This window comes from Cephus cinctus, unplaced genomic scaffold, assembly GCF_000341935.2.
Source record: "Cephus cinctus unplaced genomic scaffold, Ccin1 Ccin1_scaffold0215, whole genome shotgun sequence".
Taxonomy (NCBI): Eukaryota; Metazoa; Arthropoda; class Insecta; order Hymenoptera; family Cephidae; genus Cephus; species Cephus cinctus.
Genome location: NW_014332933.1, coordinates 3,408,862 through 3,424,762, shown reverse-complemented (window position 1 = coordinate 3,424,762; position 15,901 = coordinate 3,408,862). Strand labels below are relative to the sequence as shown.

General features: G+C 38.9%; 2 protein-coding genes across 3 annotated transcripts; one reads left to right on the top strand and one right to left on the bottom strand.

Annotated features, from left to right (window-relative positions):
• Positions 1–9,353: 9,353 nt before the first annotated feature.
• Positions 9,354–10,910, top strand: LOC107265217 (inhibitor of growth protein 1). Its single transcript, XM_015734444.2, has 3 exons — positions 9,354–9,673; positions 9,823–10,026; positions 10,110–10,910. The coding sequence occupies exons 1-3, from the start codon at positions 9,538–9,540 to the stop codon at positions 10,685–10,687; spliced, it is 918 nt and encodes a 305-aa protein (XP_015589930.1). The 5' UTR covers positions 9,354–9,537; the 3' UTR covers positions 10,688–10,910.
• Positions 10,889–15,724, bottom strand: LOC107265222 (ubiquitin-conjugating enzyme E2-17 kDa). Of its 2 annotated transcripts, XM_015734451.2 has the most exons (5): positions 15,071–15,724; positions 14,236–14,316; positions 13,910–14,114; positions 11,522–11,683; positions 10,889–11,426 (listed from the first exon to the last, which is right to left on the bottom strand). In XM_015734451.2, the coding sequence occupies exons 1-4, from the start codon at positions 15,112–15,114 to the stop codon at positions 11,528–11,530; spliced, it is 486 nt and encodes a 161-aa protein (XP_015589937.1). In that variant the 5' UTR covers positions 15,115–15,724; the 3' UTR covers positions 10,889–11,426; positions 11,522–11,527. The 2 variants fall into 2 exon arrangements, with proteins under 2 accessions (XP_015589937.1, XP_015589938.1); XM_015734452.2 differs by lacking the exons at positions 10,889–11,426; positions 11,522–11,683 and adding an exon at positions 11,846–12,547 and having other exon boundaries at positions 15,071–15,694.
• Between the last annotated feature and the right edge of the window lie 177 nt (positions 15,725–15,901).

Genomic DNA, 15,901 nt, shown 5'->3' with positions numbered 1-15,901 from the left:
AGAATGTGAGAATGGTTCTGGCAAACGTGACAAGGGACATGGGGATGTACGTTCCCACTGCAATTGGACACCGTGAATACTGGGAGGATACACGGTCCATATACATATACATATGCCCACCATTACCGACCATGTGTATCGAACGAGACGACACCGTATATTTCTCACGATAAGACAATAAATAGAATTTCATGGATACTTAAAAAAAAAATTTTATTTAAAAAAAAAAAATTTCTCCGAGATCTAAGCTAATATTTATATCTGTGCAGACAGGTATCATTGCGAGTGGCTACCTGATGGTAGGAAATTGCCAATAAACAAGAACGCGCGAACCGATAACGTCTGGAAAGTAAGCAGAGCTTAGGGATAAGAAAATAATGGTCGAAAAAGTGTAATAAATCTTGGGCATCGTGAGAGAGACAAAGAGAGATCGTAGGATCGATCGAGGTGCCGCTCGAACGGTTAATAAATAAGGCCGAAAGGCCGATACCTCATTGAGTTTAGATTAGTTTCCATGTAAGGTTACGGTTAAGAAGCATTCTCCGCGAGACCGAAGGAGCGCAGCATAGGTTCGTACTGTTATGGAAATACCAAAACCGGGCGCAATATGACAAACCATAGTTTGTACACGACAAGATCACCCGGTATGGTAAAGATCGCGGAGATGGAATAGATTGACAATATTCGTACGGCCTTAATAAATATCATCCTTGTATCTGCGGCTGAAAGGACCATCGAGTGAAGAACCACATAAGTTCGCAACATCAATGATTAATTCTGAATTGCTCAAGGAATCCTTGAGAGACTTTACTATTTTGCATATACTATATGCAGGAATATATATATATGAAAAAAAGTAGGTATACTGAAATACCATGGAACACTCTCATTATGTTTTATATATACATATACCACTACACATTTATATGAACTGGAGAACTTTCTAGATCGACGTTTATCGATTTCCATGCAAAGTGAATGTACATCTGTATAGCTATATATTACAGGAATTTCGTTTAAATTGTAAAAGGGTGTAATTAACATTGAGTCATTTGTAACTTGATCAGATCTCCCAAGCGTATCCGTTCTTCCTAGATGCAGCATCCAGTAAGCCACCCACCCACGTGTGACATTTTGCGAGCCGAGGACTATCTCGCGAATTACCGACAATTGGGTGGATTAAGAGGACTCGTGGTAAAAGGGGAAAGCAGGCGGAAAGGAATGAGAGGACATAGAATAAGAAGAATAGGCACGAGGGCAGATGAAAGAATGGAAGAAAATTAAGAGTTGAGGAGATGGAAGATGAAGACGAAGGAGGTCCATGACCGATATAGCCATGCAAGCATCCAACAAAGCTGACCCATCGTTAACGGACTTAACAGCTACTAAGAGCCCAGACTCTTGGAGAGGCCCGAGGTAGGAGTTCACGTCGGTGCGGTTAACTGTGCCCGTAATGAGGAAATACGCGATAATACTGTTTGATTTACTGCACGAATGCAGACATTAAAGTACTCCACGCCGACCGCGAGTACGAAGTCATTTTCTTTATTAATATTTTTTTTTTTCAATAATTTTTCTCGTCTCCCATTTTTTCGCCGCATTTTCAAATCAGAATTAACACAAGACCGCCTTGGAGTCTCTCACGACGTTGCGCCTCCATCGGGGAAGCCCCCGTTTATGTCGCGTTCCCAAGAGGTGCTCCCATGATAACGCCGCCACTGGGATTCCTACATTACCGACCGGGATCCTTAGACTTCTAGAGCTCGCAAGGTGTATCCGCGGTAGCCACCGATCCTATCTGAACTCTGACGATATCGCAATAACGTTCTGTAGCGAGTGGAGTATCGCTAAGATAATAACCACAGACAAGTGAGGAGTTAATTTGATTATAAAAATTCGATGTCCAACATCCCCGAATGTAAATTCCGTAAATTGAGGGGAAAAAAAATGTGTTTATCGTAAGTTACATGGGAGTCTGCACGGGTAAGAAACGAGGCCGTTCTCAGGAGAAAATAATTTCCCTGAGGCAAGAAAAGACATGATCGTAATTCAGCGTGTAACGGGTCTCGACTACGAATTCACTGAAAGCGACGACCTCCACGATTCCGTGATCGTCGAAGACCTGACCCCACGCTGAGGATCGTGATTGATTAAACCGTAATTGATAGGATCGATTGTAAATTGAACGAGAGCAAATCCAACGCAACTGCAGTAACGCTGGCGCCGATTTATTAAATCCAGCGATCCCTTTAATTTCATTGAATTTACATAAGAAATCTACACGCAGCAATCAAGAGAATACAATCAGAGCGAATATCAAATAAATCAGCATTAACCATTCAATGCAGAAATCGTATTCTTCTATAGAGACACAATTTCTCATCGACCCAACTATTCATAACTATAGTAATACATTTAAAACCTATAGTATAAAGCGTTTCTGACAATCACATATCCGTGGGCATTGTGGGTATATTTTCATAAGAAAACAAGTCCTGCCCACGCGGGACAGTCAATTCTCCTCGAGTATCGCCGTATCGCGTATCCTTGTATCACCCGACCAGACTTCGATACACCCAGTCGCGATAGTCGGGAAAGTGTCTGGCGTTAAAGAAAAGTGCAAAACCCCCCATTGCAATGCAATTCCTGGCCAGCAGGACGAATCTCGATTTCTCACCGACTTGGAAAATTATTCGAGCACGTCGCCACGCGGCAAGATAGCTAATGCCGGCAATACAAGCAAATCCAAAGGTAGTAGTAACCAAGCTGCCAAGTCATTCCCTGCTGTCTAGGTACAGTCGCGCGAGACATCGCGCACAATCCAGCATACAGCCTAGACCCTAATAATAGCCAAAGAGGATGGATCCTCGTAATTCCAGAGTGAAGATTTTACGAAAATTTATTCAAGCAGCTGCGACTCGCGAATACATTCTCTTGTATCGTTATGAGATCTGCAGCCGCATGGCAACGCCACCATGGATGGAGATAGAGCATATGAAAAAAAAAGATCCACCCGACCAAAACGAGGGTACGAGGATTTCGTACAAGCTTACTTCCACCGCTCCTGGAATGTGGTAGCAGTGTATTTATTGTACGTATCGCCTGATATTAACCAACAGCAAAAATATTTACTCCGTGATACCAGCATGGATTTCGATGCATTTCCCTTTTGACGAATCATCGTCCGATAAGGAGGGTAAGTCATCCCCGTATCTTGGACTTTCGAAGAAGATAAGTTCGTAATAATAAATATGAGACCTCGGCTATGACGAAATATCTTTTTATCGCCATACTCCTCGAACACATATGACTAATTCAGGGTTCGTATTCTTAAATTCGCAACAAGTATCAAACGTTCGAGCACACTGTGCATCCCCTCCAGGTACATGACTTATGTGACGATAGACATCGAATAAAACGATACGTGGAATTAGACGAGGCTGAGATAACGAGATAAGAGCCACTTGATTTCTTTGCTGGAGCGACGAAAAAAAAAAAAAGAATTGACTATGCGTTGCACGCTCGTTGAAGGATAATATTTCTCAGTAAACCGTGTAAAGCCCGGATGCGTCATCCTCGCGACACGTACTCTACCGCTATCGATTATTGTCTGGTATCGCGTGAGTCGCCGAGGGTCATTATTCCCCATTCGCGTACTCGCCGGTTTGCCCCTTTACTTGAAATAAAAAAAAATCTCCCTGCCCGCGCACAAAGACTGAATGCATTTGATAAATGCTTTAAAAAAGATGCATCGACCTGCTACAGAAATCTTGACCGTGTTTAAAAAATCAGTGGATATAAAGTGACGAAAAAAAAAATTAAAAAAAGAACTTTGTCAAACGATCTGAAAAATTGACCAAAAATTATCCACGTCACATGGAACGTAACAGAAGATAAAAAGGTATCCCGTGTATCAGGATAGCCGAAAAGTGCCTATTGACGTTAATAATAAAAAATTATATGCCGAGTATATATAAAAATTTTAATAAGATGTGTCAAAAACCTGGTTTTAAATCTCTGGGTGTCATCCTGTCCGGCCCACATTGTTGTCTCGTGGACGATCTTCGAGGTGTCCGGATATCTTCGGAGGAGTCCGCTGATCGTGCGAATGGTCAAAGGTTACGGTAGGTCGTTACCGACGGATCACGCGGTGCCGATTTTAAAGACCCGAAGGATCAAACGGAGACGTGCCTAAGTGGCGAGCTGAGAATTTTCCCGGGGATGAACTGTCTGGACGTGGAATTAGTATATCGCGTTATACGCAGCCAAGGGATTGGACAGGTATTCCTATACCTTCCTATGACAATTGGTAGGCACTCTGAGCTCGAGGAAGACGCGCACGGTATGGACACGACTCCCGGTTGTGGAACACTGGAGATTGTGAGTTGCGTGTGGAGTAGTGGATGCGGCGGTAGCACGACGCGCGATGGAGCCGGCCGCCGGACGTTTGCTCGCTCGCCCGGCTGAAGCTTGCCGTGTGCGTGACGTTTAAGACTCGCATTAAGTGGCATTCACACTCGGAACAGCACCAGGTGGACAGTAGCGTCTTGTGATCAGGATGGCGAGATAGACGTCTCGACTAAAGTGTGAGGGTTACGTCACTACGTAAATATTAAATTATTGCAATAGGATTACCGGCAGAGGGAATTCGATTCTGATAGAAATAGAATCTCTAGATAACCTTAAAATACGATATATTCATCGGCGTTGCCTTGTGACTAAAAGATGTCCTTGCGATATACCATTTAACGATTCCACGATCATTGTCTCTCTAAATCATTAATCCCGAACGCACGGGTCATTCATTCTCTCCGATGCTCCAGGCGACGACTTGAGAATAACCGTCCCGTAACGTAACGTCGTCGGGCACTTTGTGAACCGGCATTTAGGAAAGTTCGCGGCGTAAGTAATGCCCTGTGTCCCGACCACGCGCCTTCGGCGTACTCTTGCTTCTCTTACTCACGCGATAGTGTACACGAAGAGTGAAAAAAAAAATGAAAAGAAGAAAAAAAATTCAATGACTACAACGGAGAGACTGGCGGCGCGGTACCAGAATATATGTGTGCAGGAGGGACAGGAAAAATTCAGAGAACAAAGGGTCTACCAGTTGGGAGGATGATGATCGCGCCTATATAGGACTACTATGTGTAGTACGTGTACTCTGGTGTAGCAGAAGGTGAGAACTGACCAATGACGACTTCAATGGGAGTACAAGTCTCCTGAAGTTTCAGATTTAATACCTTTGTCTTCGGAAAATGACGGAGTATCGTTGAAAACGTGGGAACGTTCTAAAAGACAAAGAAAAGTCTAATGGGTTTGAAAATTATTCTAGCGAGACATCAAATTTTAACCGTCCGATGCCCTGGAGGATTCAGGGCGATCGTAAACTCGAGATTCTGAGTTTGGCGATGTAGGCTGCAGCACAGTTTAAATTTACGTAAGTGAGGATTAATTGGCTTAGAGATAAATCTAATCATTATAATACCATTTTACCAGATGAAACTAGTAATCCAGAGAGAACGTCAAGATAAGGTCTGCATAACCTTGTGATAATCCCTCGAGGTGTTCCATCACTTTTTACTTATCAATAGACTGTCTTATGCATACGTGTGAGCTACACTTCTGTTGAAGTTCGGTACATTAATTATTGGTGGAAGAGACAATACAGTGTTTGTCTGAAATATAATTGCTATTGTAAAAAATGAAAAAAACGAATGGCCGAGACAGAGACGAGACTTCAGTGCGTAGCAGGATAAGAGACAACCCATAGGAATGTTTCTGGCAACAAGAAAGTCCTTTGAGCTCTCTTTGAATCTGGTTGAGGTGGAAGTGCATTATTTTCGTCCCACATCGAACGTGTACAGCCACGTGCGAAAGTTCGATACGATCCAAGCAGCGAATATATCACAGGTTGAGTCAAATGGTTTTACTCCGTAGCCAAATACGTATTTCAATGTCAGTCACTATGTGGAACGAAGCGTGATGGTGAAAAATTTCATAGAGAACCCAAAAAGGAACCCTAGGGTCACGTAAACAAAGCATAACGAGTAAGCCAAATGTCGGCCAGAATAGATATTCATCGAGAAACTTCTATGGGGATCTTTAGGAGAACATAAAGAGACCTACCTACACATATAGCTATAGAATCCCTAAAAAAAGGTAACGGTAAAGATATCCATTCTTCGAGGCATCCAAATTTTTCTATCTCACCATTAGAAGCAAAGCATCCACGAAGGGATTTTTAGTAATATCTCACCAATAACAAAATCTTGCTATACGTTTAATGAAAACACGGCCTGCGATGCTTTGCGGTTTATATAGTATACAACCAGCCACTGATTCTTCGTTTGACATAGGTAAGCCAATCCGTAACTTTAGACTGACTTGAGCGTTCGATAATGAAGATGACCAAAAATTGGATGATAAGAAAATGGCAAAAGTGGCATATAAATCTGTCTTTCCAAATGCTTATTGACAATGAGATTTTATCCATAGATCATTCAGTCCGTTCGAGCGATTGCAGGTCATGAAAAAAATACTCAAGAAAATTGCCTGGAATCAATGGAAAGAGTACGATTATCCCATAGAGGGTATCACAGAAAATTCAATCGGTGTACATATATAATTTTATTCTGCAACTCGTTGCGACCTGGCTCTCTCCAGATTATTCCGTGCTGCTTCTCTTTGTGCGTCATGTCCCTCGTCATACCCATAGATGGAAATCGTAGCCAGTAGCATGCACCGGGCTACCAATGTCCTAGTGGCGCCTCGCTCTGCGAATACTATATTCGAAATAATTGCCGCTGCTACCATCGAGTAGAGAACGAATTGAATCAATTTCAAGTGTCATTGATTATCTATAGTAGGAGTGACTTACGGCATCCGGGAACGAATTAGGATTGAGGACAATCCAAGCCAAGGATAAGCCAAGGGTAGAAAATTAGAGTGGTGTTGCAATTCTGAAGGAACAAAGATACAATTCTTTGGAGATTGAATTTACTCGGTGTATTTCGCGCCACCTTTAATGAAACCGACGAACTTTTACATTTATGAAAGGACTCATTCGGTAGAACGAGAAAAAGATTTCCGTCGGTAAAGCAGATACCTGGCGGATTATCGATTTCTTTTTTCCACTGCAGTAAAAAGAAAGGGCGTGGAACGAAACCCTAAGAGAATATAGCAAATAATGGGTATTTCCTATGTTAGAAATAAGATTATTTATCTATAAAATAACGCTTTACATATGTTTCACAGCTCTGACATTTCACACAATGAATATAACAATATTTTATTCTAAAATGGTCACTGTTCGCGAGGGTGCAACAAGTAAGATGATTCATCGCCTTAACAAAAAATTCACCCCACGTATATCAGCACCTGCCCTTTTCCTGCACGCAGCACGCACAGGTGCTGGCAATTCCATTTCATCGATAAGAAATCGGTATTGCTACCCTTGGAGAAAGAAATACAAGTACGGTTTTTACAGAAGCCGTTGGCAATAGCTATAAAAAATCTGTGAAAAGGAATGGCATAATCAAATAGAATTTTGAATACTCACAAAGGGATAGTTACTTCCGGTGCGTTGCGTACGTTAGTAGAATTAAAACGATATTTGCTATTGTTATTTATGCAAAGTTACTAATGCTATTTCTACCTGGAATAGCTAGTAGTCACACTCTGAACAAAGAAATGCAGTTGAGATTTTTTAGCGTCAATAAAAATGTATATTAGAAGGTTTAGTCCGTTTACTTAATTCTAGTTTATCTGAAATAATTTATAGGGAATAAATCCGGAAGGACATTATACTATATTTGCATTCTACCGGTAGAACGGATTCAGGAATATCGTAGCGACATATAATCTACGAATCTAAAGAATGACTACGTGATCTTATCAAAATAGGAATTACAATAATGTGCAATTGAGTAAGTAAATCCTTAAAATCTCTAAGGAGTTAGAGGATTTTGACGAGAGTTCGTTGCTTCCCCAACCAAGAGGCAAAAAGTAAGAAATGCCACGACTGACAGAAGGCAAGATTTATCTGGTTGTATCCGGTTTAAACTGACCCGTTGTAGAGTGAGTATGCCTCTGTAAAACGGAGCACCGGCTACACCGGTTGTAAAATCAAAATTCGACTATAACCGGAACATGAGAATCATGAGAAAACATTCCAAGTCGGCTGTCATGTCAACAAAAATAAAAATGACACATAAGATCATTCATAACAACGAGGCATATCTTTACGGTACATTGATCAAAAGATTTGATTAACTTATCATCTTCGTTAGATGGGCAAGATGGATAATCCGCGAATCTTTGTGCACTTCGACATGAGAAAAAAAGAGTGGCGGGATAAAAAAGGTCATAAACCCTCTATGGTCAACCCCATAAATATTGTACTAGGTTGGAAATAAAGATTGTTACTCACTTGCTGGAGTTACGGGTTTTGTCGGTCAAACCTTGGAATGTTCCTGTAGACGTCATTGTAGAATATGCTTGGCAGAAGTCCGTTGAAATATAAAGAAAATTCTACAATATCCGGTCAGTGGATTCGTTACTCGCAGGAGCACCAAGCACGACTCTTCCTTGGCGAGCGAAATCAAATACCGTTGGTTCACGCGATTGGTAGACTGCACCGAGTGTTGTGACGTCATTAACTGGTCAAAACACTACTGTAATTTTAGAAAAGACTCGTTTAGTAAACGTTATTTCAATATAAATATTACTTACAATATTAATACATTTATATACATTTAATCACAGTAGATTCCCTATGGGTTTCTTTGAAATATTTTGATATTGAATTTTTGAAAGTATCCTTGAGCTACTATTTCTGGTAGATCTTCTTTATCCGTAGAGAATTCACCTACGGATGTACTTTGGCTTGATTCACTTATGCCTTGTAAAAAATTATTTTCGTTTACACTTATTAATACAAAAAGTGACTTATATATTCTCAATGATTCTCTCAGAATTCGAAAGTGTATTATGTTCATTTAGGTAATCTTTCTTAAACAATGCTGAACGACACTATTGTAAAATTTGAATATAGTATAGTTGAACTATATTATGTTAAGATGGCGCATTGAGCATATTTTCTATAAAGTCCCTCTAGAAAGAAGCCAACACCCGGAAGGGACACCATATTAAGGGCTTGTTTGGCATCACCATGACATTGCGCGAGACTCGGTCGAGTCTCGCGCCAAGTACAGGCAACCCGCCGTACAGGGCTAACACTACCCAACTACACAATGCGAATCTCTCCCATATACGTATTCACACACACCATTCTATTCCGGAAAGAGCCCATAATATGGCGGAGCCAATCACTAACAAGCCCCACCGTTGGCCGGACTCTTACTAGAGGGACTCTACTTTTCTATATAAAGTATCTGATGTAGGTGCATCAAAATCCAAATGCCTAAGTAAACAAATGGTTGGACAAATTGTGAAATTTATCTATTATTTCAGTGAAAACTATATTTTCTTGTACGTTTAGTTCGTTAAGTAATGGGAAGACATATTTTAAACTAAAAAATGTTAAACCAAGCAGTTGTCGATGCTCTTTACTCAGCGACCTATATCGAAAATTATTTGGATTGTGTGGAAAATTTACCAAATGATCTGCAAAGAAAAGTTTCACGTCTTCGTGAACTAGACGCGTCGTGTCAAAGTAAGTTGTATCTTTCGATATTTCTAACATACTACACATATAATGAACAATCCTTATGCTTAAAAACTATCTTTTACTGAAAGGTCTGTAAACGTATTTTACGCATAGTCTTTTGTGTTATTACATGTAAAGGATTTTTTTCAATTCAGCTTACTTACGTGAGGTTGATCAGCAACAGGAGGTGCTAAGAGGAGATACAGATGTGTCAACTAGAAGAAAGGCCCTACTTCGCATACAACAAGCATTGATTGCAGCCCAAGAAATTGGTGATGAGAAATTACAAATTGTATCACAGGTCCATGAGCTTATAGAAAATAAATGCCGCCAGTTGGATCTAGATTATCGTAATTTAGGTATATATATGTCATTCGACATACTTTCTTTTCTTTTATATCAAGGATAGACAGGTAAACCATAATACATTTTTTGCTCACAGATTTTGGCAAGGAACAGGAGAGCACAGAACCAGCACGAGAATCAAATGCAAATGTCAATACAAATACTACTGGTAACACTAGTGTTACAGAACGGCAACCAAAACGTGCGCGAAGAACAAGAACAGAAACCCTGGTAGAATCTGCACATGCAATGGACATGATTGTCATGACAGAAACTCGTTCAGCTACTCTTTCTAATGCCAATAATTGCAACCAGAAGAAAGCTGCTGCAACAAACACTGGTAAGAAGAAGAAAAGAAAAGCTCGGCAGGGTACACAGCAGAATCAACATCGCGAGGATACACCACCGCCTCCAGAAGACGATTTGACAATAGATCCAGATGAACCAACTTATTGTCTTTGCGATCAGATCTCGTATGGAGAGATGATTCTCTGTGATAATGATCTTTGTCCTATCGAGTGGTTCCATTTCTCATGTGTTTCATTGAGTACAAAACCCAAAGGTAAATGGTTTTGTCCCAAGTGTCGAGGAGATAGACCTAATATAATGAAACCAAAAGCACAATTTCTTAAGGAACTGGAGAGGTACAATAAGGAGAAGGAAGAAAAATCGTAGCAGAATGTAACCACTTGAATTACACACAAACTTTCTAAAGACCAGCTCATTATTTTTGTTTCAATTAAAGATTAGAGGTTCCTAACTTGACCGTAATTATTTTAAACTTACAGCTTCGTTTCTTATACAATGTCAAATACGTCTCTCAGTACGATATAGGAATCAGTGAAATATTGTCATTAGAGTTTCAGCTGCTTCGAATATTACTGGCAATTCTTTTTAATTACACTGATCAATTAATTACATCGGTAACTGTAATTATGTATATGAGTAAGTGATTTCGTTTACAATATATGGTTTTGTTGACCAATAAATTCTTTGATAAATGGATTCTGACCATTCATTTTAACAAATACCTGCTAAAATTATCTTTACGACACGGTCGTTCATAGCAGACTGTTAAATATTCCTAAGAAATTTCTAAATGAAGAAAAATTTGTGTCTTATTCCCATCTTATCACTCCTCTTATCCCAATACTACATTTTCTTTAAAAATTCACTACATCAAACGTTCAATCTGAAGTGCATTAATCTCTATATACTTATTGTTTATTAGTGTGCATAATCTAATATTACTCGAAGAATATCTAAAAATTACATTGTGGATGAGCTAAAAAATGATATGAAGTATATGTATAATTATGATGATCACATATGCTCATGGCGTTACTCCATGTTATTAGTCTGCCTCTACATCTGCTTCTCCTTTTCTCCCATTTCTTTTATTTCTTCGAAGAACCTGAAATCCAAAAACGCACAATGTAGCACACAATATCCATGGAATTGTGATATACGATAAATACATATTGACTAATACAAAAAAAAGAATTCTACCTAATGTCAGCGAGGATCCTCCGTATGGCTTTCTTGAAAGTTCAACCAAGACTGCTCAACGACCGTTGCGACTCTTTTCTCATATTCGCGCTTATTTTCTTGATACAATTGAGCCGCAAGAGAATTCGCTGGAGAATTCGGATTTGGCTCATCCAAAAGAGACTGAAACACACATTTGCAATTCATTTATTTAAATTGTAAAAGGAAAGTTCGATAGCACCTGGGCTTTAGCGACACTCATCACATCACTAATTGGAAATATTGCTCGATGGCAATTATACACTAAAAAGTAGAACCGCGTGTTCAATTAATAATGAAAATATAAATTGGAGTTATGTATTTTTATTACATCTTTTTTTTGTGTCTGTGTGTGTGTGTATATATATATATATATCGACAAATTTAGGTACTAAATGAAGTACTAAAATTAAATCGAAGTACAAGACTGCGCTTGCCATAAGGGAAATTGCTTCTAGCATAGAAACAAGAAAACTATATTATAATAATAATCCTAATATTAAATATTTATAATTTCGCATAGTTTTCTCTTCATCACTCATCTTCACGTTCTCCTCCTCCTCCACCCTCCTGTTCCATTCTTTCTCACAATTTCACATTTATTTTCGTTCCTCCTCTTATTCATTCTCTTTCTCCTCTCTTTCCCTCTCTCTTCGAATGTCGAATAAATAAATACACAATTTTATAATAATTTATTATACAACATTGTAAAAATTCGGTCTAATGTTGCACATTATGGTACTTGAATGGAGGTTTCTTCTTTTTTTTCTTTAGGGAGTGACATGCCAAACGTTGGCATTCGCTGCATGGTAAGGCGGCACGTTCTCCTTGCGTCTGATGGTTGGCTGATCAATGCTGCGACAGCGGCGAGTACACCTGCCACTAATCCACAAAACTCTGCTCCACACAAGCCTTCACTCGCTTCTCGTACTCGCGTCGGTTCTCTTTGTACAGTTGTGCTGCCATCGAGTTAGCAGGTGAATTCGGGTTCGGGTCACTTAACAGCGACTGCAACCACATAAGTCGTACTTGTTATATGTATGTAATTGGGCAAACTCTTTCTCCTTCATACATACATAATTCATACATACACATTCTCTCTCACTCTCTCTCTCTCTCTCTCTCGCTATGTATCTCTTTTCTTAATTGTCCTCAGTGTCCATATACCAATTTACCCATGAACTAATAAACACTACCTTGGTATAATTAATAGAAATGGCCACACTGAGAAAAGTCGTAGAATGAAAATCACTATTTTATAAAGATATGGAATATTAGTGAATCAAAAAGCTTGAAACAGATTCCTTTGATTTTTATAAACAAGGCGAAAGGTATTTCTTTTTCTTATAACAAGTTAATTAGACTTTGCTGAATTGCAACCGCTGTTAAGGCAAATATAAATTTTGGCTAATTTTTGTCAGTAGCTTTACTTGTAGCAAAATACAGTTTCCTATCAAAGATTAGATTAGTATTTAATAAATAATTTATTTAAGAAAGACATTCACTACAGGAGAATATCTTCCACTTCAGTATTTACACAATCGTTAAATATCATTCGGTAGGCGTTCGTATTTTCATGTCTGAAATTTTAATCGGCTAAGTTGTCTCACGATGTCGATAGCTCCATTTGGTCCAGTGAGAAATTGTTACTGTCCCACAGAATATTTTATAATATTGCTATGCAATGACTTCAATGAGCTTTAGGAATTGGTGATGGTTCAATCTGTTAGTTCAGAGAATCATGCTATGCAGTATCTTGAATTTTATTAAAAACTGAAGTACTTTACTTATAATATTACACGAGTACGACGATGATACGTGCTACGAATATTTTAATTACATGAGGAACGGAGAATCAGCCGGTGTAAGCATCAAATACAAGCCACCATGCACGATAAAGCGAGTCACATTCATACTTTACATTTAAAATTCTTTGTTTTATGGATTAAACAACGTGTATATATACATTTTATAGTTTACTAAAGATATACATATATCCGGGACTATCCAGATTCAACACACCAGCTCAATTTACTCGGTTAGAAATTAGTAGTTTTCTACGTTCAAACTGCACGTTACATTTCAGCTAAATAAACCTGTATATTTATAATTTTATCTGCACATCGTGTATTCTATGCAATTCAGTATGTAATATACATTAAATATTGGAATTAAAAGGAAAACACATAAAATATCAACAAATTATTGTAAAAAATGTTGGTAATTATGTTTTCATGCAACGCTAGATGAATTATTTGACATAGGAATTATTGGTTTGCTCTTTAGAGAAGGAACCTCAACATAGCTATGTTTCTTCAATCATTTATGTAAGCTCAAAAACACAAAATAATCAATAAAGAGTGTAGTTACCTGTATGGATGTCAGAATAGCAGAGACGTCGTACGTTGGACTCCAGCGGTTCTGTAATATGTCTAGACAGATTCCTCCATCGGCATATACGTTAGGGTGGAACATCTTACTGACAAATCTCACTGTGGGTGGTTTGTTTGGATATTCCTCTGTGAACTCTATTGTTAGTTTGAAAGTACCATCCTCAAAGGGAGTGTCGTGTGGTCTGTAATTATATAATTCAACAAACAAATTATCAGATTTGAAAAAAGTACTAATTTCAAAATGATATAAATTTTTCCTTTCTTAACAAGGAAAAATATAAAACTCTTTAAATTAGAACTTACCCAAATATAACTGCATTCCATATCATGATATTATTATCTGTTGGTGCACCTGACACTCCAGTGGGTGGATCTTCTTGTAACCTGTCAAAAGAAAAAGCAAAATATAATGTTTAAGACTATGAAGTTTAATAGAAATAATTTATTATATTAACACATAAAAAAAATAGCAAATAATCTCTGTATCAGTTTCTCCAAGTATTATAACTTTCTCTAATTAAACTACTTTCCAAACCTCTAATAAAAGAAACAAATATTATAAGGTATGACAAATATTTTTCATAATTGAAAAGAACTAGTAATAAGTTATAAGGGAGTAAATATTATATCCAGGAATACACAAAATAGACATGTAAGTTTGCATCATTCTAAATGTATCCAAAAGGAAAGTTGAACTCATAAAAGTGAGTCACAGGTATAAAGATTGGGATGAGGTGAAAGACACAGCTATTGTGTTTATCAACCTTCCTAAATATCCTGCCAGTGCAGTAGCTAGAAGTCATTTGGGAAGTATGTAATATAAGAGACAAATGACTTTGTATAATTAAGATAGATGAGCAAATTTAACCAGTACCATGGAGCATCGCGTCTAGGCCGAATCAAATATTTGCGTGAACGAAAATAAGACGCGCCTCGCTATCGCAGGCTTCTAATAATAACTTAGAAGCACGAGTCACGATGACGTTGGCGTGTAGGACAAGGATGTATAAGTGCGTTGATGTAGATATTTCTTTGAAAGAATCGTGAAGAAGTTAGACGCGCGATAATAATTAAAGAAGCAGGTAGCATAGTAAGAAAAACAGTTAGCCGTGATAATATAATTGAAAACGATGTCTACCTCTTGAAGTCTCTCATGAGTCTCCTTCTCGCAGGAGTGGACATTCCTGACGAACGGCTAGGTCGTCCCGAACTTGGTAAAACGTTGAATATGTAGCGTGTGTATTGAATGTCCCTGTAGGGTTACTCTCACTGGCGTAATAGGTCTCCAAAAGTCAAGAGTCCAACGGGTTCTGAATTATCTATGATCGCTTCTTGCGACCCAACTCCTCTTACGAGCGAGCTGCTTTTTAATCCTAGAACAGGATGCTGCGTACGTCTTTGCCTTATGCGAGTATCAGAAGGTCGTTCTGTGTTGCGCTGCTTGCTGATACCGTTACACGTTGCCGCGAGCCTTTTCTTCCGCGTTAAGAGAATCACCTCCAAACAAAAAACCGATCGTCTAAGTAACGAGCGTACCACTAACGCTGAATTTTCACCCTCAGTATTCAGGGCTATGCACTTTCACCAAAAACCGTACGGTGATGGCCACTCGGAAAATATTCTCTCAGCGTACTGCCAAAACGAGGGACAGCTGGACATGAAGAAGCATCGCGGACAGATGGGCTGTTTCGCGCATGACGTCAGAAATTTAAATCAACCAGCAGAGCCAATCGTTTTCAGGAACGTTCTATCACGATTGTCCGTCCTCTGGTTCGGTTCACATTGAACTGGCAAATTTATATTGCGTTTAGCTTTTATTTGCTATTCCCATTAGATGGTCAGTGGAAATTGGGTTCGTTTAGTTTGAGTCGATGATATGTAACTCCGAATCCAATAGGCCTCTGTAAAATTACCCGGACAAATTCGACTTTTTTAATTAATATCCAATGGAATTGTTCAATTTGTGCTA